General features: G+C 56.2%; 10 protein-coding genes across 10 annotated transcripts; 5 read left to right on the top strand and 5 right to left on the bottom strand.

Moving 5' to 3' along the window:
* Positions 1–385: 385 nt before the first annotated feature.
* Positions 386–1,186, bottom strand: MFIFM68171_10150 (uncharacterized protein; the record flags this gene model as incomplete). The annotated part of the gene is made up of 1 exon (XM_071065569.1): positions 386–1,186. One exon carries the CDS (start codon positions 1,184–1,186, stop codon positions 386–388), a length of 801 nt encoding a protein of 266 aa, XP_070921670.1.
* Positions 1,187–1,562: 376 nt separating this feature from the next.
* MFIFM68171_10149 (uncharacterized protein) lies at positions 1,563–2,518 on the bottom strand (the record flags this gene model as incomplete). The annotated part of the gene is made up of 4 exons (XM_071065568.1): positions 1,563–1,727; positions 1,829–2,172; positions 2,240–2,333; positions 2,384–2,518. The coding sequence occupies 4 exons, from the start codon at positions 2,516–2,518 to the stop codon at positions 1,563–1,565; spliced, it is 738 nt and encodes a 245-aa protein (XP_070921669.1).
* Positions 2,519–3,493: 975 nt separating this feature from the next.
* Positions 3,494–5,352, bottom strand: MFIFM68171_10148 (uncharacterized protein; the record flags this gene model as incomplete). Its single annotated transcript, XM_071065567.1, has 5 exons — positions 3,494–4,125; positions 4,192–4,648; positions 4,704–5,035; positions 5,098–5,130; positions 5,196–5,352. The coding sequence occupies 5 exons, from the start codon at positions 5,350–5,352 to the stop codon at positions 3,494–3,496; spliced, it is 1,611 nt and encodes a 536-aa protein (XP_070921668.1).
* Positions 5,353–8,568: 3,216 nt separating this feature from the next.
* MFIFM68171_10147 (uncharacterized protein) lies at positions 8,569–10,428 on the top strand (the record flags this gene model as incomplete). The annotated part of the gene is made up of 1 exon (XM_071065566.1): positions 8,569–10,428. One exon carries the CDS (start codon positions 8,569–8,571, stop codon positions 10,426–10,428), a length of 1,860 nt encoding a protein of 619 aa, XP_070921667.1.
* Positions 10,429–10,668: 240 nt separating this feature from the next.
* On the bottom strand, positions 10,669–11,046 carry MFIFM68171_10146 (uncharacterized protein; the record flags this gene model as incomplete). Its single annotated transcript, XM_071065565.1, has 1 exon — positions 10,669–11,046. One exon carries the CDS (start codon positions 11,044–11,046, stop codon positions 10,669–10,671), a length of 378 nt encoding a protein of 125 aa, XP_070921666.1.
* A 2,383-nt stretch (positions 11,047–13,429) lies between these two features.
* On the top strand, positions 13,430–14,353 carry MFIFM68171_10145 (uncharacterized protein; the record flags this gene model as incomplete). Its single annotated transcript, XM_071065564.1, has 1 exon — positions 13,430–14,353. One exon carries the CDS (start codon positions 13,430–13,432, stop codon positions 14,351–14,353), a length of 924 nt encoding a protein of 307 aa, XP_070921665.1.
* Positions 14,354–14,955: 602 nt separating this feature from the next.
* Positions 14,956–15,552, top strand: MFIFM68171_10144 (uncharacterized protein; the record flags this gene model as incomplete). The annotated part of the gene is made up of 2 exons (XM_071065563.1): positions 14,956–14,980; positions 15,050–15,552. The coding sequence occupies 2 exons, from the start codon at positions 14,956–14,958 to the stop codon at positions 15,550–15,552; spliced, it is 528 nt and encodes a 175-aa protein (XP_070921664.1).
* A 565-nt stretch (positions 15,553–16,117) lies between these two features.
* On the top strand, positions 16,118–16,525 carry MFIFM68171_10143 (uncharacterized protein; the record flags this gene model as incomplete). The annotated part of the gene is made up of 1 exon (XM_071065562.1): positions 16,118–16,525. One exon carries the CDS (start codon positions 16,118–16,120, stop codon positions 16,523–16,525), a length of 408 nt encoding a protein of 135 aa, XP_070921663.1.
* Positions 16,526–17,825: 1,300 nt separating this feature from the next.
* On the top strand, positions 17,826–19,108 carry MFIFM68171_10142 (uncharacterized protein; the record flags this gene model as incomplete). Its single annotated transcript, XM_071065561.1, has 2 exons — positions 17,826–18,563; positions 18,653–19,108. 2 exons carry the CDS (start codon positions 17,826–17,828, stop codon positions 19,106–19,108), a joined length of 1,194 nt encoding a protein of 397 aa, XP_070921662.1.
* A 99-nt stretch (positions 19,109–19,207) lies between these two features.
* On the bottom strand, positions 19,208–20,284 carry MFIFM68171_10141 (uncharacterized protein; the record flags this gene model as incomplete). Its single annotated transcript, XM_071065560.1, has 1 exon — positions 19,208–20,284. The coding sequence occupies one exon, from the start codon at positions 20,282–20,284 to the stop codon at positions 19,208–19,210; it is 1,077 nt and encodes a 358-aa protein (XP_070921661.1).
* Positions 20,285–21,518: the final 1,234 nt, after the last annotated feature.

Raw genomic sequence — 21,518 nt, 5'->3', positions numbered from 1 at the left:
TTGGACCCGGCATGAAGATGTACAGTGTCATCATGCAGCCGGACCACGCGATCCTTATCGGACCAGCCTTGTCCTGCTGATAATCCACGGTAGCACCAGCATCGAATCCCACCAACCCCGGCCCCTCAAGCCTGAAACAGGTTGAAATTTGCCAATATTGGTAATCTTGCAAAAGGCTTGGCCCGCGACTTCAAGGCTAAGCCTGGTTGGTGGTGGACATGGAAGGAAGTATAGTCGTAGTTTCGTGAGATGGCGTTGCAGCAGTTGGTTTTGGTTAGGTAGGTAGTTATCGCAAAGTCGATACCGAGTTTGCCGATCTAAGCAAAACAGCCCGTCTATCATCACAACGCTTTCGTCTCAATGGGATATCCCTTTCTCTAAGTACTCACAACCTGTACTGCCCCCCCCTCGTCTTCATAAACTCCATGCCCGCCGCAAAATGAAACAACTTAGCCGCCACGATCATCCTCTCCTGCTTGCTATACTCGACCAGCCTCTCATACAACTCAGCCAGCGGCACCACCACCCTCTGAATGTGCTCGCCGTCCTCGAGCCGCTGCTCGGGCAGCTCGTCACCCTCACCGAGCTTCACCTCGACCATGACGAGCTTCATGTTAGCGCTGCTGAGGCCCGGGTCGGCGGCCTGGACGGGGCTGACGCTGACAACCTCGCAGTCGTAGCCCGTCTCCTCGCGGAACTCGCGCACGGCCGCCTGCTCGGCCGTCTCGCCCTCGTCCACCAGGCCGGCCGGCCACTCGACCGTGTAGGCGTCGAGCGGCGGCCGGTACTGGATTACCAGCACCGTCGACGCCGGCCGCGCCGGGTGCACCAGCACGTTGCCCATCGCCACCGCGTCCACCCCCGCCGACGCCGCCCGCGTCTTGCGCGCCGCCACCTCCCACGTCCGCGCCGCCCCCGTCTGGTCCACATACGCCACCTTGCGCAGCGTCACCCATTTCGCTTCCGAGGTCGGGAGGTCGGTGACCGACGTGATGCGGGGTTCTTGGATCTTGTGGAGGGTCATTCTGGCCTTTGTCGTTCTGGTGACGGTGGTGGTGGGCCGCGCGGTGATGATGACTACTCGAGATGAGTGAGAGGAGGTTGAGGGGCAGCGGTTGTGCTTGTGCTTGGCGAGGATTGAGAAAGCCGTCGTGGATGCGGGGCGGAGGGACAGCATGCCCCGCATGTATTTTCGGGTAAGCCTGAGGTGATTTTGGTTTGGGTTGATACGGGGAAGCGTGAAAGAATCGTGGTTCGGCCTAAGGTGGAAAAGAAGAAAACAGTCAAATACAACGCAAATCAAACTATAAAGTTGTAAAAGAATGGTTAACCTGTTTGGTTGTTACCAAAGTCATTCAGTTCATTTCACTCGCAATGACATCATCGGCAAGACAGGGTTAGGGTTGAAGGTTGACAAAGAGCACAGTTCGTATTGTAATCTTGATAAGGAAGCCGTATAATCTAAGGAAGCCGTATAATCTAAGGTAGCCGTAGTTCTCCAACTTAATGATGCCTCCGGATCCGCCAGTCACGGACTACTCCACGTTGCACCTGAAGCCACCTCACATGAAGCTGGAATCAATAACGGCCGGGCCGGGGATTGTGTATTCACTGAAGCCGTTACCCCAGATATCGACGAGGATACCGGGATCTTGGGCGCTGTACGCTCCGGGAATCTTGACTCCCGAAGGTAGTTGGCCGCCGCCACTCGAAGCCACCCTGACTTGCTGAATTGCGGAGGATTATGGTTAGCAGGTTGAACAGTCTGAGAAAGGCAAGCCGACAAAGCTTGGTGAATTCCATAGTTAAGTAGAAACAGGAAACTCACAAAACAGCTCATGTAAAACTGGGCACCGCCCTGCTGCCCAGCCGTGTGAAGGGCAATGGCCTCGGCCCGAACAAGATAATCTCCTTCAGGGATCTTGCTGGGGATCTTGAACGTCCTCTTGCCGCAGTTCTCGTTGAGCGTGTCCGTGCCCCAAGTCTTGGTGCTCGCGTCGTAGCCAAATTCGTCCACCTTGAACCACGACCCGGACCCGTCAGCCGTGGTGGCATCGTCGACCTTGCTCATGTACACCATGACGGGGCCAAAGTGGTTGCCGCCAATGGCTTCCGTGCCACAGGACCTGTCGTTGGGCTGTTGGTGCATCTCTACTGTGAAGGAGTCGCCAGCTGAGTGTCGGGGAAGAAGACGTTAGTCAGGAGAAAGAAACGAGATAGCGAGGTCGGAAAGGGTTACCAGTTGCTTCGCAGATACCAGAGACTCCCTTAGAGCCACCGACATTGCACGTCATGTCGGGGCTGTTTACATTGGTGACGGGAGAGTTGCTGGGCTGAAAACCTTGTAAGCGGAGACTAGGTTGCTGTGAGCTCTGCTACCTACCGGCATTCTGACGCATGTTGTGCCATAGTCCTTCGAACCACTGCTCGCCTGTTGGAATGTTGCATGGGCGGCGGTCAGAGATGCCCACTGAGCCAAGACGCCAGCAGCAAAAAGAGCCGAGTTGCAGTGCTTCATCTTAGGTAGACGGGGTCTTTGTTGCTCAGGAATTGGGTGGATCTGAAGAGCCGGGGCAACGCTGGTCGACTGAAAATCGATAAAGATGCAAGGTGGTGGAAATGCTTCTTGTCTCTAGCTAGAAGCATACGTAGAACCATAGGGGAACGAGGACCTAGATATAGACGTGCAAAATTGAGACCCTCTGGTCGACTGCTCCACCAGAAGAATGAGAGACGCTATTTCTCCGTCAACTCGTTGCCAAATCACCCTCCCAGATAACCGATTAGGACATATGGTGGCCATGGTGCTTGCAGGCGTATATTGGATCGACAGGTAGAACGGCCCGTGGATCTGTGTTCCCAGCTCCTTTGGCCTCCGGATGTGGCGCATGGAAGAAACGATCGGCGAACCCGTGGGCCGAACTAGGATGTCGTTGGCTGGCTGCTGTTTATGTGAATCAAAACTGGGTCTGTCATGCGCAATGCGACCTGGGCCCGCGGCGCTGTTTTCCCCAGACGGATCGATCGTCTCGGAAGCGCCCTCCATGCGCAACCCGGGTCCCGCCCGCGCTTGTATTTATCCAGACGAACATGCACCCATGACCGAGTCCGGGCCTGGAGCCGCAACGGGGGGGGTTCATGGCATTGAGGATTGCCTTGTTGGAAATGAATTGTGGATGCCTGGTTTTCTTCCAGCGAGCTTACCGGATTGCAGTATCCGTGCATTAGATGTCCATAGGAGGCTGATGCACCGGCGTTGTACGGTGCATACATACACGCCACATTAATGACGACTAGGTCTCGTTGCAACGTGGCTGCCTTACGCAGAGAGGTGTCGATGCACAAATAAGGTAGGGAACGATTCACCCCTCTTGGTTAGTCCAATCAGGACCGACATGTATACGGAACGAATGTATAAAATATCACGCAAGTTCAATTCAACGCTCTCCAAGATAAACCTAAGTCCGAATGATATCGGTGCATCTAGCTCTCTCTACCATGATCTTCTCCCGGTAACCAAGTCCATCTCCTCAGGCCTAACCCTCTTGGTCTTTTTGACGAACTTCCACCACAAGATGTTGCATACGTAGACCAGGATGCCAATATAGGCGGTCATGAACTTGTCAATCTGGAACCGCGGTATAAAGGCAGAGTAGCCGCTGAACAAGATGACAAGGATCGTGATAAACAGCGCAGGGTAGGAGGCCCACGGAAGCAACGGATTCCGATACGGCATGACGTTGCGCGGTATGTTTTGCACCTTCATGGCGCGGATCATGGCAATGTAGCTGACTAGCACGGCGATCCAATTCAGCGCGCCAAACACGGTCACGAGCGAAACAAAGTAGCCAAAGACGGTGGCTGAATCTCTGCTTGCGTTCATGAAGCCGAGAGCTATGAAGACGGACGAGAGAGCAACGGCCGGGATGGGAACGCCGCGCTTGTTGGTGCGCTGCATGATGTAGGGGGCCTGACCGTCCTTGGCTAGGGCCCAAACCGTGCGCGAGGCGAGGTAGATGTCCGAGTTTGCTGCGCTAATGGTGAAGACGAGCAGCAAGCCGTTGACGGCGTCAGCTAGCTTGTCAACCCCGGCGATCTGGGCGGCAACAACAAAGGGCGAAGCCACTGGATGGTTATGAGTATCGGTAACCGCATGGAAACCCTAGTCTGGGGGTGGATAGTAGGGCTTACATCCGCTTGTGCCTCTCTTTGTTGCCTCTATGAGCCTCTCGTGGTTGTAAGGGACCGCCATGCCAAGCACCAGAACGCCAGCAATGTAAAAGAAGACAATGCGAAGAAGCGTTTGGTTCACGGCACGGGGGACGTTCTTGCGTGGATTCGGCGTCTCGCCAAATGCCACTCCGACTAGCTCGGTACCGAGGTATGCAAACGTAGCCTGCACGACGCACGCCCAGACGCCCAAGAAGCGGCCAGTGGCACCGGGAACCACGGTGGTCTGTCCGGCCAGGAGGACCGAGTACTGGCCAAAGGCACCGGGGTTCTGCCAATAATAAAAGCCCGTTCGGACTCCGGATGGGCTGCCGCCGAGCGAGATGATGAAGCAGAGCAGGATCAACATCAAGATGACGAGGGCCTTGATTAACGACATCCAGAACTCGGCTTCTCCAAAGAAGGAGACGTGTATAAGCTTGCGTTGCGTTAGCACTCGCTTCTCTTGCCAAACCGTGGCGGGGCCGACTCACGTTTAGAAAGACGATTGCCACACCAAACACAACGATCCACACCGACACGTTGATGTTCGGGAGCCAGAATTGCAGGAGGATGCCGGTTGCCGTCAGGTTGTTGGGCAGCACAATGACATACTTGAAAAAGTAATTCCAACCGGTCGCGAATCCCATGGCCGGGTCGACGAAGCGCGACGCGTAGCCCGAAAAGCTCTTCTTGTGCGGCAGCCAGGCGCCCATCTCGCCTAGCGCCACCATGACGACGTAGACGATGAATCCCATGAGGGCATAGCCGATCAGCAGGGAGCCCGGGCCAAATTTCAGCGACGTTCCGGTGCCAATGATGAGACCTGCGAGGCACACGGATGTTAGCGGTCGCTATCCGCGCACTGCCCGAGTCCGCGTCACTCACCCGTCCCGATTGCGCCAGCAATGGCCATCATATCTGTAGCACCGCAGTCCCCATCAGTACGCGCCCGGTTATCGCGACCGGGACAACATGACACCCACTCAGTTGCCGAGGCTTCATCCCTCTGTGCAGGTCGTCCTGGGCCTCATCAACGACACCTTCATCGCTGCTGTACTCGCCCGTCGGGGCCGCCTGGATGGGCGGCGGTGACTCGGAGACTTTCTCATCGTTGCGCTCTTTGGAAAAGAAGCCCGCCATGATGTACTGAGCCGCAGAGTGCACTTGGTTGATCACGATGCAACGTAGCGGATGCAGAGGAAGCGCGAGGGGCGGAGGCCAGAGCGGGGCAAAACGAAGGCCTCGAGGCTAGAGCGAGGTTGCAGGAAGAGATGGGCAATAATATAGCTGCAGAACCCGATGCGTGTGGGCATGTTAGGAGGCTACTATGGGGCTCGGTGTGCAAAAGAGGAATGAAGACGCAATCGACGGCCCGGCAGCTGCAGGCGGGTGTGATGAGGTGGGATGGCAGGTGCGTGCTGTTGCTGCTGACAGAAACCCTCAGCATGATCACCATGCTCGTTGGTTTTCGGAACGCGGTTGGCTGCTTGATTCGTCTGAATCACGGGAATCCACGTCCGTGCAGCAAGAAGCCCGGCCAGCGCCCATTCTACCCTCATCGGGGAGACCGCGGTTCGGCAGGTCCCCATGCTGTGGCGTCGGGGCCGTAGATCACATTCCAGATCGGGGTGGTCTGATCCAGCAGGACCATTGTCCAAGGTTGCCTGGTCTTGTTGCGCCGCAAAGTTCCAGACGTGTTCGACGCATGGTTTATCCGGAAGGTCGTACAAGTGGTGACTAAGCCAAGGTAGAGGCGGGAGAGAAACAAGCCTCGGTGACGCAAACAGAAGCGCTTCCGGTTTAGGGGTGGGCGAGAGGGCCGCTGGTGCTGGGATACGGGACTGGAGTTAAGCTCAAAGGGCAGAGCTTGGCTCGGATGGCGCTACTTGGCAACTGGAAACCGGCGTGCAGGGCAGAGATCTGGACCGCTCGGCGGCGGCAGATGCTCCGGGGTCTGGAGAGGGGTGTGGGTCCGCCAAGACCCCAAAATGGGGTGCGGTCGACAACGCACATTACCAAGGACCAGATCGGTTGGATTGGCAGCTCTCAACCGCCATTATAAACCGGACGAAACGAGGCTTTGACTATCCACGATAAGTATCATCCTTACAGAGGGTTCCGGATTGGGTGTGACACTGCAATCTAGGTTGTTCTTTGAGGATGGGTCCCAACCTATTGCCGCTAATCACCGAGAACGCCGATGCTTTATGTGGTAAACTGAACAAGGTAATGAATACCAAAAAAGAAAGTTTCTCCCAACACAGTACCCTGTTGACATGTCGCTGTGATGGAATTCATGCTTTATTCGTAGAGTATCGAACGATGGGCAGGTGTGTATTCCCACGAGGGTCTGATGATATCATACTGGAGCTGACTACTGGAAGGAGATTACGCTCTTAGATCTCACAAGAAGATGGCCCGTATGGCCACTTAATATATTCACCACGATGGCGGGTTGGGGTTAAGCAGCACCACTCTGACCTCATCTTGTCAGGTAAAAACAGTTAAGAAAAAAAAGAGAGAGTAAATAGAGAGTGAAACGGAAGAGGGAAAATAACAATAATAATAGTAAAAAGTGGTCATTGAATTAGCGCTATCGGAACCTGGGCTCGAACCAGGATTCGAGCGATAGACCTGAAGGGTAGGTGGCTGAAGGAGTAAATCTACTCGCGATGGGAATCGTTACCCAAGTACGTTAGGGTTATCACATCGCACCAGCCACCCACCGCTGCGCCATTCGCTGACCTCGGTGGTGTTTGCAATGGGGAGTGTAGAGCACCCTTATTAAGTCCCGCCCACACCAGCAACTGGCACTGGCAACTGGCACTGGCAACTGGCACTGGCAACAACTGGCACCGGTTTCGGTCCGCTTCTCTATACTTGCCGGAACACGACCGATGTTTTTCGCTCACTTCACTTGTTTTTATCGACTTCCCTTTATTCCAGTACAATACACAAGAAGGAAGCACCGTTGACCGTTCTTCTTTTTCTCCTCATCCCGAATATAAGATATCTAGTACTAGGGGGTTTGCAATCCAGCCAATCGTTCTACACGATTCGATGATACAAGAGGCAACCCGCATCACCAACGTTTTCTTTTCATATTCCCTTGGTATTTCGTCTGCCGTTGTAAGTGATATCTCGATGTTTAACAAGATTAGAATGTGCCACAAATTCTAACACTGTTTTTTCCTCTCACTAGCCCGTCAGCGTCACGCAGCACTTGACCCATCCCTTGTTCAGCAGCCATGCCTGCAAGCCCGAGAACACTGAAGGAGTTACTGGATCACATGCCAGGTCTACGTTTTGGTCCCGGATCCCTGTTTTGCTCAAAACATGATCGCGTCCTGCTCGAATCCGGCTTGTATCCTCCCACACCCTGCGATCCTGAGGCGCTGGACGATGCTTTGCGCGAGGAAATTGTACATGACAGGTTTCTGAAGCTCCTGGACGCCTGTCATACAGAGCGGGACTGGATGTTGGGCCATAGCTGCATGGAGGATGAGCTGTGGCGAGCTGTTCAGGCACAGACTCCATGGGCCCGCGGCGTACCACCTCGTATCCTTAGGTCTGTCGCGCTCGCAATTACTGAGGCCGCATGCAATCATTTAGTAAATCCCAAGCTCAACAACGAGGGAATTGCATCACCTTATTGCAGGCTGGCTATCTCGGCGCTCCTCTTTGTTCAAGATATGCGAGTTTATGAGGGGTATTTGTACTCTCAGGCTGACCACACCCCGAAGCACGTTGCCGAGTTTCGTGTGCCGACGCTCCTTCCTAACGGGAAGCCAAACTTGGACCGGAACGGGAATCACATCACGGTTCCTGCTTTCCCAGTCAAGAACCAAAGCACATTCTACAGGTTGCATTCTGCATTTCCGCTACCCGGAGCTAATGGAAGCAAGGAGTACGAAGCGACGAAGGAGGAGCCGTCGTGGATGAAAGATCTTCGGCGTGTTTAGAAATACTAGGCGGTGGCACGAGAGGAGAATGAGGACTCTTGGAGGATACCGATATAGCGAGGTGCCCAGGTCATGGTTCAACAGCAGAGTAGGCAATAGATATCAAGAACAAGGTAGCTAAATTTAACTGAGGCAGACGAGTCTACTTCGTATCTTTGGACAGACCACCTTGCCTTGAACCGTCTCCTCAATGACAAACCGAGGCGAACCCTAACCCTGTCGCCAATGTCCGCACGCAGTTGGTAGCAGCTGGGTACGTCCGCGCCAAATTTCGCGCATCGACACCAAGCCGGAATTTGCCTCCCAAGAGCGAACGCCTCTAGAGTCTAGACGGCGATCGACACGGCGCATTCCATCTGCGTCCGAGATCACACACACCGTTGGCGTCCCAAGGATGATGTCAACGGCAAATCACACAGCCGCTGGCAGCGCGGTGCCACAGTCGCTACATGGGGTCAGCACAGCCCAAGATGGGAGGGACGCTCTCCCGGAGACTATGGCCGTCGATGACTGCATAGAGTACCTGATCACGCAATGGCAGACTTGCATCAAGGAGCTGCATCTGCTGCAACAGGCCGCCGAAGAGGCATGTCGTCCCGTGCGAGGGCTGAACGCGCTGCTGAAGGTGCAGCAGCGTGCCCTGGACAAGGTCGTCCAGAAACGCAGCGCATCGTCGGCGGCAGCAATCTCCCCGGCCCAGTACTTTGGCATCAAAAGCTGCTGTTGGGATGACAGGTGGGCCGTCGTCAAGAAGTGCCGCGGCCTCGTCTCAATCAACAAGGATTTTCCGCGAAGCCCGCGCCTGCCTGTCGACCCCGACGCCGGCTGGCTCGCATACAAGGATCAGCCGTTCCAGGAAAAGCCGGTTGCTGTGGATGCCGTCGTAGATAGCGGTGCTACTTGGATCAAGTTCATTTCGATATCGCCGAAGACGCTAGAATACCAGGTCATGGCAGAAGGGTGGGCGAGCGAGCCGGAGGATGGGGACGATGAGGGTGACGTCGGATCGGCGGAAGGATTGGGCAACACCGAGTTCGCCGACACTGTCAAGAAGATCGTCCTTGCGGCGAGGTGGAGCCACTGCCACCGCGTGCATCTGATACTACCGGGACTCCAAGAGGGCAAGTCTGACGTCGTCGACAGGGTCCTCAGCTTTGTCCGAGGGCAAATCGGCGGCGGCGATGTCTCGATTGAGGTGAGCTGTGCTGGCAGTTCGTTTCTAACCGGCACCCCTCCCCCTCCCGAGGAAGCCGTCTCCGCACTTGTGCATGACCGTGACCCGCTCGTGGGCGACGACTGCGGTCGCCTGACGGAGACAGTCAACCTCGACCCGAGCGTGCTAGTTGCGCTTGTGACCGATCTGCACCACGGACCGGTGCCTCTGCAACCGGCACCCCAGCGAGAGATCATCACCAAGTCCATCCTCGACCATGAGACCGATAACAACCATGAGCTCGTCTCACGCCAGGACATCCTGGCCACCATCGTGTATCCTGCGCTGCGCGGGCGGAAGCTGGTTTGCACCGAGTTCGCGGCGCGGTATTTCTGCAGACTGATCGATGCCATCTCGACGTACTCCGAGGAGATACGGGCGGGATTCATCCTGCCGCCTCCCTCAATTTCCCAGTCGTCGCCCCAGGCCGACTTGAACTCTTCCGAGATCCTCCGGCAGAAGCTCCAAGAGTGGTCCAAGGTCCCTGTGCCGGCAGACTTACACCTCCCGGTGAAAATCGTCGACGACATCGATCTCCGTCACGTCGACCGGCTCGTCTCAGCCGGCCGCCTCCCGCCCATGGCGCACGGCGTAGCCCGCGATCTCTCCCCGCTGAACCGTTCAGTCTATTGCTACGGCTGGGCGCACCGCCTAACCACAATCACGGGCCACCGCGGCATTGAGCGGCAGATTCGCCTCTCGCTGGCACAGCACTGGACAAGGGAGGGGAATGAGCTGCCGCCGGATATCTGGCACAGGCACCTGGGTGGGTACCTCATCCACCGGGACAAGCCCAAGGAGTGGCGGGAGATGCTACCTGGGGGGGAAGTGCCGAGCGAGGTGGCACGGTGGACCAACCCGTGGACGACGTGGGGCAGGGGGATCAGTACGTACGGGCTGCCGGACACGAAGACGTGGGAAGGGGTCGGGCACGAGGACAAGACCAGTTACGGGAGGAGGATGAGTGGACGGGAGAAGAGGGGGGCCGCCTCAGGTGCGAGGAACATGGTCGACGACGGCGAGGATGAGGAGCAATCTTGATGGAAGAGAACAAAACCAGCTTTGGGTATATTGCGAATGACTTAATTAAAAAAAAAAAAAAAAAAAATAACAGGGCCACATCCGGACCGAGCGATTAACCTCCTCCATTACGACCTCCCCCGAATCGCGTCCTGCAAAATGGGGAACAAAGTCAGCCGGGGGTTGCGAGACCTCGACGGACAGGAAGACCATGCTCACCCCTCCCCAGCACGTCTGCAAAGCAGACAAGCCAAGTCTAACCTAGTTCACTGTGGCAGGCTGCGCAGTGATTGTCGTGGTGGTTGTCGGCTGCTCGTCCAGGCTCCCGGCCTTGCCGTCCTCCGCCTTCTCCTCAGCCGCGCCCGCCTCCGTGGCAACCGCCTTCTCCTCGGTGCCGTCCTGGACTGCCGGCTCCTCGACCTTGGGCTTCTTGAAGCACTTGAATAGGGTCTTGATGATTGTGGTGACCCTCTTCAGCGGGTTGGTCTTAGGTTTTTGCGGCGCCGTCTCCGCTGCGGCTTCTTGGCTCTCGTCGGCGGCGGCGGCGGTCTCTTGGGTCTCCTCGGCCTTGTGTTGTTGTTGTTGCTGCTCCGGCTGCGTCTGCATCTGCTGCTCGGGCTTCTGCTCCTCGGCGGACATGGTTGCGGATGTTTGTCTGGGTTGCGAGCTGGTTTGGTGGGGGTGGTCTGATGCGGGAAGGTTATGGGCCCGAGACGGCTCTGGGAGGTGGTTGTGGTTGTGTTGAGGAGTCGGTTTGGCAAAAGTTTCGGTCTGACGGCGAGTTCCAGTTCGAGCGGCCGGAGGGAGGCTCCTCACGGGTGTTTATTAATACTCCTGAGGTTGCCGGGTCCAATTTCCAGAGCGATTGCGTTGGGACAGCGCGTATCCCGTCTCGGCAAAGCTTGGACCCAGGCGGCGCCGCAACCGTCCCGAATGGGGTTGAGGCCCATCTCGTTTGTCTGCCAAGCCGCGACTATCGTGATGTAAATATGCCAAGACCAATGGTCGGGCCCGGGCCGCAAACTGTCGCGAGACAGGGAGACCCGGCTCCGGAATCAGGCCCGGGTCGATCCCTTGCCTCCGCTGAAAAAGGGGCTTCAACAAAGCAAGTGGAAAAGCACGGTTGGCTCTTGAGTGAGGTGGATTCAGGGGCCACAAAATCAAGGTAGTGTAGAACCCCACCCAAAACTGGAAGGCAACCAGCCTGCGGCTCGTGCTAGAACAGCACCGAGAACGCCGCCCTTCGTCCCTCGGCGTAATGTCTTAGATTCGGCGGCCGAGATTGAAGGTTGCGTGATACGGTACCACAGAAAGGGGCTGTTGGCTGTGACTGGGAAATTCATCACGACGTTCCAATCTCACATAATGGGGCCGTGTCACGCCGAGAGTGGGGACGCAGCTTGATCAGGTACACAGTGTTCTGATCCTCGGAAATTCTCTGCTGTCAATGGAGTCCCGGGTCTGCGGTCAGAGGGTTCGGCGGTAAAGTTGTGGAGCCCAACGGCAAGCCGCTGCATTCCCCTTGGCGAACGTCTACCGGGGCTGGGACTGTTGGCGCGCTGCTGACAACTCGAAAAGACTAGGTCCGGTACACAGTAGTCTTCACATGTGAGGATCGCCACGGGGCTTGTTGGATGGCAGAGAGATTGCCGTTCTCGGATCGGCGGATGGGGCCGTCGTGAGAGCCTCGACGAAAAGGGCATTATCACAGCTGTTGAGAACATCGAGCGCAGCGTGCAGACGATTTGAGCCGCTATCCCAACTATTGCAGCTATTGCAGCTATTGCAGCTATTGCAGCCAAGGAGCCGAGAAGTTTAAGTTAATTAGGTACATGTGCCGGCCTTTTGATTCTGATCTTCAGTTCTTCCCGAACTCCGCAATGTTTCGGCCGAATGGACGAAACTAGGACGCCCCAGAAGCAAGTAATCGGCGCTGGAGCAGAAGCAAACTTGGATCGCTGAGACATGGAGCTCTCAACCCCGATGTCGGCATCCATAACGTCTAAAAAGAAAAAAAAAAAGAGCATTATGTCTTCATTCAACTTGAACCCGACGGGGGTGTCTAAATCGAAAAGGGGAAATAGCGCCTCTTAAAGATACCGTAGAAAAGGTAATTTCCGCACAAGAAACAGCCCAACTTTCTCATGAGGACTAACCAGCTTGCGGGGTATAGCTCCCTCCACGCAAGACCTCTCAGGACATCTTGGTCTAATTCACATATCTGATATGATTGGGGAAGTCAAACAGAATCCGTGCGATAGCTTCCATGATCGACTGCGAGTTAGGGCTAGGGCGCAAAGCCCCAAGACCGTGGCGCAAACATCCCACACTCCTAAAATCCTAATGCAGACTCTGATCATTTCCCATAAGCAAAGAGGCAGCCCGCGTGCATGCGATGTCAACCAATCCCACTGTCAAATCATGTCATACGTGGTTGCCAGGATCGCGGCCCAAGAAGGCCGCGTAAGACCTGGTATATTTAGTACCAGGCCTCATCTCGGATATCTAGGCTTTTGAAACCTTATGAAAAGGAAGCGGGACATTCAAGACGTGAGTTTCCTTAATCATCCATGAACGGGCACAACATGTACGGACGGAACTAAGCATCTATCTGGGTATGTCGAGACAAAGGGACGCGGCGGGTGTGAAACTCGCACAAGATCGTCATACGACCCCGTAAGCCTTCGTGCATCCGACCGATCCGTCCATCCTAACTCGTAACCCGCTGATGATATCCTAGGTTACAGGTACCCTATGCAGGCAGTGTTGTCATTCGTTGTCAAGTCGGCGTTATGCTGAATTCGCTATGCCCGATGCGTGCTGTTTGGCCCCCAAATTTAGCGACTCGGCGTTTCTGAGCCTCCAAAGTCTCCGAGTCCGGGCCGGAGAGGACCCGCGCCGCGAGAGAACTATTGGAAACCGGGCTCTTGGTGGTAACTATATAAGGTTACCTTAGGTGTCTTGTATTCGGGACTATAGAGTCTGCCCTGCATATTCCGCTCCACCGCCAACACCACCAAAAATGGCTACACCAAAGGTCTACGTCTGCAGTGCGACCGGTACCCAGGGCAATGCCTTAGCTCGTCAACTCAGGGCCATGGGATGGGAGGTCCGCACAACTACAAGGAACCCGACTTCGCCAGCAGCCCAGTCTTTGGCCTCGATTGGGGTCAAAGTATACGGCGGAGACTGGTACGACGCGGCAAGCCTCAAAGACGCCATCGCTGGCTGCAACTTGCTCTTCCTCAACATGATGCCCGACCTTCCCAACGTCGCCGGCGAGTTTGAAGCGGCGAAAAGCATCCTGCGCCTCGCCGAAGCGTCGGGCGTCACGCATGTGATTTACAGCGGCGGCATCCTTATCCCGAGCGTTTTGGAGTTCGCTCCGGACCACTTTGTCAGGCTAGCCTTCGAATCCAAGCTGAAGATCGAGCAGGCCGTCCGCACCTGGGGGTTCAAACATTGGACCATCCTGCGGCCCGGCTTCTTCATGGCCAACTTTCTCCCGCCCAAAGTGGGCCTCTTGTACCCCGGGGCGGTGGAGAGCGGCGTTTTCCGCGTGGCATTCCGCCCGGACACGGGCCTCACCATGGTCGACGAGCAAGACATTGCCGCCTTTGCCGTCGCCGCGTTTCAGAAGCCCGACAAGTTCCACGGCCAAGTGATTGACATTGTGGGGGAGATCGTCAGGGCCGATGAGGCGTTTGAGATGATTTCGCAGGCGACGGGCCGTGACATCCGCCGAGTTTATCTGTCGGATGACGAGGCCAAGGAGGCTGAAGCCACCAACCCCTTCATCATTACACAGATCATCGCGCGCAGCATGGAGGCGGTCGTCAACATGGACGAGATCAGGAGCTGGGGCGTTCCGCTGGGCTCTTTTGCGAATTTCTTGGCGCGGCAGAAGAAGGAATTCGAGGAGACGTATCTCGTCGGCAAGAAGTGAGGGCTGAGCTACCAGTGCCTGGGATAGGTCAGAAGATGAAGCGCATGCAGGCTCTTGGCTCCATTTGTATAGCCCCGTGGCGGAAGTTTCGTTGCAGGTTGGTCCCTGTGCCATGACGACGGCTGGAGTTCACCCAAATCATAAAATAGCCTTTGGAGGCTATGGTGAGCAAAGACGGAGCGCACTACATGTATGGTGCTGTATCAGTACCGAGCCATTCAAGTTTTACCCAGGCAAAAAGAGTGGTGATGAAGGGAAAACCCATTTTTCTCGCTCGCTCGGTGGGAACACAATTCAAACGCTAAAGTCACTACGCTTGCTTCGCTTACTTCCTTCTTTTCTTCCTTTGTTCTAATTAGGTGCTCAGTATCGTTATCGTTACTTTTGTTGATTCCCTCGTGCCCGTAACGCTCAGCATGCAAAAGTGTTAAGTTGCGATAGCTGAGGAGCGAACGCCTAATAAGGTTGTAATCGAATAATTAAAACGTCCCCGCATTTGGTACCGTACGATTCCACTCCAGCCGACCCATCCGTTTCGTCATGTTTGAAAAAGCCATTCAACTGTCGTCGCTCACTGCCGCTCGCCAGCCAAACAACCGCGAATGGATGTTTCTGAAGATGACGAAGGTAAAATCATGTGCTTCAAAAACATGCGTGGTAGCAGTGGTCACTAATTCCCTCTCCCCTCTTGCAAAGACTGGCGCCGGAATGCCGAAGCGCTCGCTGCGATGCAGCGCGCCCTCGAGAATCTCCAGTGGACAATAGGCCATCACTACCGCGATTCAATCCGGGAAATCAACGGTGCCGTCGCCGACATGACTCTGAGCTTCACCATGTGCATCCACGCTCTCTTCGGCGAGGCGGGCCATGTCGAGTCCGGAGGTGTGGCCGCTATCATCCAGATCCTGTCTCGGTTCGCCAGCGACCTCGACGACGAGATGTGGCAAATCTTGGCCGACTCGGTAAGCAGCGAAGACCAGAGGGCCGCAGCTCGTCGTGAATTCTACGAGCGTGTCATAGGCAACATCATGGGTCCGCTGGCGGCGCTCTTGCACGCGTTTCCGCACATCATCCTCTGGGAGAAGTGCGTCATGTATGCCCTCCACCTGATTTGGAAGCTGTGCATGCACCTTCGGCAACACGCCTTTGCTGCATATCTGCATCATGGTGGGCGTCGCCCCAGGCGGGCCAGTCTATGAATGAACCGAGGGCATCTCCGAGTCTGATTGTACCTACATAACCTTGCAAGCTATGGTTATGGTACTGCCTTTGTTGGGAAGTATACGGGGTACGGAAAGGCTTCTGACATGGATCCTCACATCACTTGTTGCTTTGGTACTGAAAGAGATCGATTTCAAGAACCATGACTCTGCACGGGATCGGTCCTAATTCAATGTTGACGCTCAAAGAGGTCCGAGTTGTTGAGTAGTACTAAGCAATCCGGGTTCTGTTGTAGTTATAATTACTCTAAGTAGGCGCCTTTAAGTGCTGGTGATATAAAGAATGATCCTACGCGTTCAAAGAGAGCTCCCAGACACAACTCATTGAACCTGGTCAGAGCATAGAGAAAGCCGTGGTAGCATGTGGAATGAGCCTTGTTATTTGATTGCCCATTTCAAAGATCGCAGAAGCTAGGGAGATGAGGCATAAGTACCTTAGTGGAGAGCTGATGAGACCCAACATCAGCTGGCCGTGTGACATTCAAGCCTGGCCTGTCCTGTTTGATGCATCTCGGCAAAGCACTTATCGGCCCTCCTATTGAAGATGTTGAAACTCTACACGCGCACCACAATCCTGGTAGACTTGCATTTCACAATCTACTGGGAGTCGGGACGATGTGGCCAACAGTTCCCCCCCGCAGCATTTGCGGTCGACGTCATCACGGAATCTCCGGATCTATTTCTCCAATCTCTTGACTTGAGTTGCTTGGACCGCATCCGTGCTGCCACCAAATACACCATTTACAGCTTCGGGAAGCCCGTCAACTACGAGGCGGAGCGCTCATTAATCTGGAAGGGACTCGAGGATTCTAGACTCTCGATGAGGGGGTTGAATGCGACCGAGTTTGACAACCAGCTCAAGTTGATGAGGAAGAGAGGCTATCAGGATCATATCCGCGTCGAGATGGCGGTTGAGATTGAGGCTGGAGACGAACTGCGCAATAGGGCCTGACTGAAACGGGAATCCAGCAACTGCCGACAACACAGCCTAGTGAAGGAGCATCGACCTGCATGCGAAACGGGGAATCTTTCAGCCCCCGGCCGTGTTGAAGGTACCGAGAATGTGAGCAGGCTGGTCTTGGATGGGATATCTGCTTGATAAACGTCTCAAGGTCTGCGCCGTCAACAGTGCGCTGGGCTGGGATCAGGGGTAATCAGGGGTGATAGGGACGAGCTCATACGCGGGAGAGCTGCAGCAACACAACACACTGCAATACAACAGTCCTCGGACCATGTCTCTGATTGAATTTGTTTTCGTGCCGGAGATCGGTGGCCGAATAGCAGTGTCCGCCGGGGCGGCAGCAGCGCCGCCTCGGAGAATGTCATAGCACTGGTAGCAGGCGTCTTGCAGCAACGTAAATGCATACGTGCCAAAGATTAGCAGCAAGTCCAAGGGAGTGAGTGAAACCCTACAGGCGTGCGGTTCGCTTTGTAATGTCCCGAATGGATACTACTGGCTGGGTAGCCCGCTTGGCATGCCACCATCGATGCAGGAAGACGGCCTGCAGGATTAGCAGCATCTTGGCCCAGCGATCAGGAAGAGGAGAGCGTTCTGGAATGACGCTGTGATGCAGCCCCCCTCCCCCCCCCGGGGGGGGGGGGGGGGGGGACAAGTAATACAGTAATACTGTGTCAGCCGGTTCTCGGACTCGCTATACTATTTTGGCAATCGGCATTCAGCCGGGCATGACCCTAAGCCGTCCATGCATCGTAGCTGAGCGGAGTTCGCGCGGGAGACACATCTGACTCTGAACCTGTTAGGCCCGTGGCTGAGGTCGGCACTAATGATTTTGTGAAGCAAGTTCGGCGACGGACGAAAATTCGCCCCCGCCATCCGACTTTCTTCTCATGTCTCGGGTAACACAAGCACGGCGTACACGCATCAAGCGCGGGTAGCGGAGGGACGAAACGGCCCCATCCGAGACATTTGGGCCTCTGCTCCTGCCAAAGCTGAAGCCGCTCAGTGCCATTCGGGTCCGAGTCAGCACTTCGTGCAGCCGTCTTCTAGAGACACGCCCTCTGGTGCGGAAGATGCTGCAGCGGCCTCCGGACCCGCTTTGATTCGCTCGAATTTCTGTCTGGCGAAGGGTTCCACAACGAAACTTCTCCAGGCAAGGCCCGCCGGTGTGCCTAGAAGAATTACCTCATCGCCTCGGCCAAGCTGGATCTGTCGGTTGCCCTAGTTACCCTGCTTCCTTTTTCTTCATCTTTCCAGGAAACTCTCCGACAACCCTCTGACCTGAGCCACGTGGATGGATCGGGATGGATATGGGCGTCTCATCGATCGGCTCGCAATAAACTCGCCCGAGTGGGGACTGGACACCTCCGAGAAAATCAACCGCGCGGCTCCCGAAGCGAGGCCGCGGCTCCGCCACCCGCCTCGGCACCCAAACCGAGACGCGGGCATGAGTCAAGGAACGGAAAGCGACCGTGCGGAACTCCGGGACTGGGGTGCTAACGCCGATAACAGGGGATATCTCCCCCGTGAGTCCCGGCAAACGATGGCCGGGTCGGGCGCGAGCTACCAGCAAGCCTCGGCGTCGACGGCGGCACCACCGATACCGACGTACCATGCGGGGCCCCTGCCGGCGCCGCCGGATATACAAATGGGGGACGTTACGCTTGATGATGAGGACCCCGCAGCCGCGGCCTTGGCATCCGAACAGTCGGGCGAGGAGTCAGCCGTGCTCTCGGAATACCCCTATTCCGTGTACAACCCCGGGACGTGGACGGCGGCCGACGATAGGACGCTCATGCTGGCCCGGTCCCGGGGCCAGAACTGGGCTGACCTGCAGCGGGCGCACTTCCCTACCAAGACGGCCAACGCATGCCGAAAGCGATACGAGCGCCTGATGGAGCGCCGGGGGATGCAGGACTATAGCACGCGGAGGATGGAGATGGTGGCTCACGAGTACATGAATATGCGCAAGGGGATCTGGTCAGGGCTGGCCGAGCGCGTCGGGATGAAGTGGGAAATCGTCGAGGCTCTGGTAGGGTGTGGGCCAACCCTCGTGTTTTTTTCGTTCTCTTCTCTTTTCTTTTTTTCTCTGGAGACTAAGTTCTAACGCGCGGCGTATAGTGTATGTCTGCTGGCCTTCGGACCATTCAATCCAACGCCCGGTCCTACACAAACCGAGCTCGGCGGGACAACAGACTATCGCAGAGGACGTGGGGTTCCCGGGAGGATGCCGGGCCCGTACCCCTTCCATCCGGTCCGGTAGGGACGGAGTTTGGAACCGCCTTTGTGAGGCCTCGGCCGGAAGAGCGCGGCACCCTGGGAAGACTCCCTTCGGATGCAGATGGGAACAGTCGAAGCGGGGCGAACCTCATGCCACCTCCCCCGTTGATCCACGCCACCGGTGCCCCTTTCACAGGGACCCTGCCCCCTATCCCGCAGATGCCCTTTCCGCCGGACGCCAACCGTAGGTCAAACCTAGGGAGTGGACCGTTCGGGCCGACTGGACCACCAGAAGAGCCCCCACCAGCAGGCAGGGGCTCAGCGTGGCAGGGACCACACTTTCGGGGACCTTTATGATAAATACAAGTAGAAGTCTGGTACTAGAACTTACACTGTCAAATTAGCCGCAAGAAGCGTCAATTCCCCCGTTTGCCAAAGACTCACTTGCCGCTCCCTCTACCGCCGAACTCCCCCTCCCGGCATGAACATTGCCAACACGTCGCCCGACCCCTTCTTCATCTCAGGCATGTCCAGAAACAGCCTCCTCGTGCTCGCAATCTCCCCCGCCACCGCCCGCGCTCTCTTCCCGACCTCTTCCCTTGCCGCCTCGGTGAAGTCCGGAAAGCCCGACCGCCTCCTCGCCGAGGCAGCGTAGTCGGCCGGGTTGCCCCCTTCCCCCGCTTTTTCTATACCACCAGCACTGCCACTACCACCACCATCCCTCCAGAACCCCAAAGCCTCCCTCAGCCGCTCAAACAGGCCCCCAGCCATCAGGATCACCATAAACATGTAGCCCGCCACCGCCACCTCGGCGGGCGGGGCGAACCCGCCGATCCGGAGCTGGGGCAGCGCCAGCGCCAGCTTCCGGCCGTCCAGCGGGGCGGCGGTCGAGTGGTGAGCGATGCAGGTGCGCATGTGGGTGAAGATGAGCGAGTAGATGTCGAAGACGCGGTCAGCGCACGAGAGGAGCAGGAGCGTCGTCGCCTGGTCCACGGGCGGGTTGGCGGGTGTGCTGGCGGTGGCGGTGGTGGTGCTGCTCCTACTGTTGCTGCTACTGCCGCTACTACTGCAACTACTACTACTACTGGTACTTTGGGGGACGCTGCTGCTGCTGCTGCTGCTGCTGCTGCTGCTGGTGGTACTGCTGATGGGGCACGGGGAAGGGGTTGGGTAGAGGTGGGAGGTGATCTCGATGAGAGACTGGGTCAGGACGAAAGTGGAGTCGATGGGGAAGAGGCGGGCGTCGGAGAGGGAAGGGAGGATGGTCGGCTGGTTGCAGGCCGGGGGGAGGAGCTTGAAGTGTTCGTAGAGCTTTACGTTTAGGTCGGCGAGTTGGCGGATGTAGGGGCCCGGGTCTGCGGTTGCTGTGGTTGTGGCTGACGGCGCATTGCTGCTTGGGCCGGTGGTGTTGGAGAGGAGGGACGTGGTTCCCGATGACACCTCGAGCCCGGGCTCGCGGGTTTCACACAAGGGAGTCATGAAGCCGCTGAAGAAATCCCATGCCACATTCGGGTTGATAAGACCGGTTTGCATGTTGAGATCGTCAAATGCTGACCACCCCATCAAGCTGGCTGGATTGAACGAGTCGCCGCAGAACTGTAGAGGCGGTACGCCATTGCCATCAGGTCCGTTCTCACCGACGGACGACGTCTGGCCCCCCACGTCCGGATATGGAAAGGGTAGAGCGTCTTTGTCGGGATCGAAATGGAGACCCTGATCGTCTGGGGTTTCAGGCTCCGAATCCACTGACTGGGAGGCTTGTGAGGATGCAACGGTGCGACTGGCGGCGCGTGGCGTTCGGCGCTGGCGTGGGCTGGAGACGCACACTGCATTTAGGCGTGTGCAGCGCACGCAGTCGCCCTGGCCCCCCGGTCGCTGGCATCGGAGTTTTTGGAAATGGCAGCGGTCGCACGCAAGGCGATTCTGGGGAATGGTGCGTCGAGGCATTGGGTAAAGGTAAGGTAACGAAGGCTGATTGAATTCACGGGAAGGTCTAGCGTCTTCTGGCTTGATGGGAGTTGGGCGACCGACACGTCCTGAAGGATGGGAATTCAACTTTGGCTGGAGGAAAACGCCGAACCCGAACAACGCCGAAGCTCCTTAAAGGTACAGTACAGTACAGTACAAAACGCCGAACTTACCAAGAGTTGGAGCCAAACATGGGCGCTGCGCCGCAGAGCAACGCCAAGCGCTTTCAACGCCAAACTCCATGTTCATGCGCCTTTCGTAATTGATGTGTAATTATACACCACGCAATCATTGATACAAGAAGATCAATCTTGTCTATTATATCTACTAGCCTGATCTATTCTCTGAACTTCTTAAATATCCCTATATTTAAAGCTTTAATAAAGCTATCTGCTAATATTGAAATGATGCAGAAACACACATCTACACCCACATACCCACCAAAACAAGGGGGAGGGCAAAGACGGTCCAAATGCCAGACAGACAAGATAGACAAGACAGTCCAGGCGACACCACCACAAATTGGGTCCCTGCAGCCTAAACAAGGTCAAAACAACATGTGCAGATAGAGCTCCCTCTGGTCAGAATGAGATCACTTTGCACGCAAAGAAAGCTCGTCAATTGAGCCTGCAACAGGTGTGCAAAGAGTGCTGAATTCATTGTTCTGTCTAAGGAGCAATGGCTAGGATGGCTCTACTTATGGCGCAAAAGAAAAATGGCCTACGGCAAGTTCCAGCCCCCAGGGCACCATCCCAGCAACTGTGTCCCTCTGACCAGAGGGACCCTGCCCTCTGGGGAT

The sequence above is a fragment of the Madurella fahalii genome (genome assembly GCF_045866475.1).
Source record: "Madurella fahalii IFM 68171 DNA, scaffold_6, whole genome shotgun sequence".
In the NCBI taxonomy this organism is placed as follows: domain Eukaryota; kingdom Fungi; phylum Ascomycota; class Sordariomycetes; order Sordariales; genus Madurella; species Madurella fahalii.
Note: the sequence above shows the minus strand (reverse complement) of the source record. Positions and strands in the feature narration are given on the sequence as shown.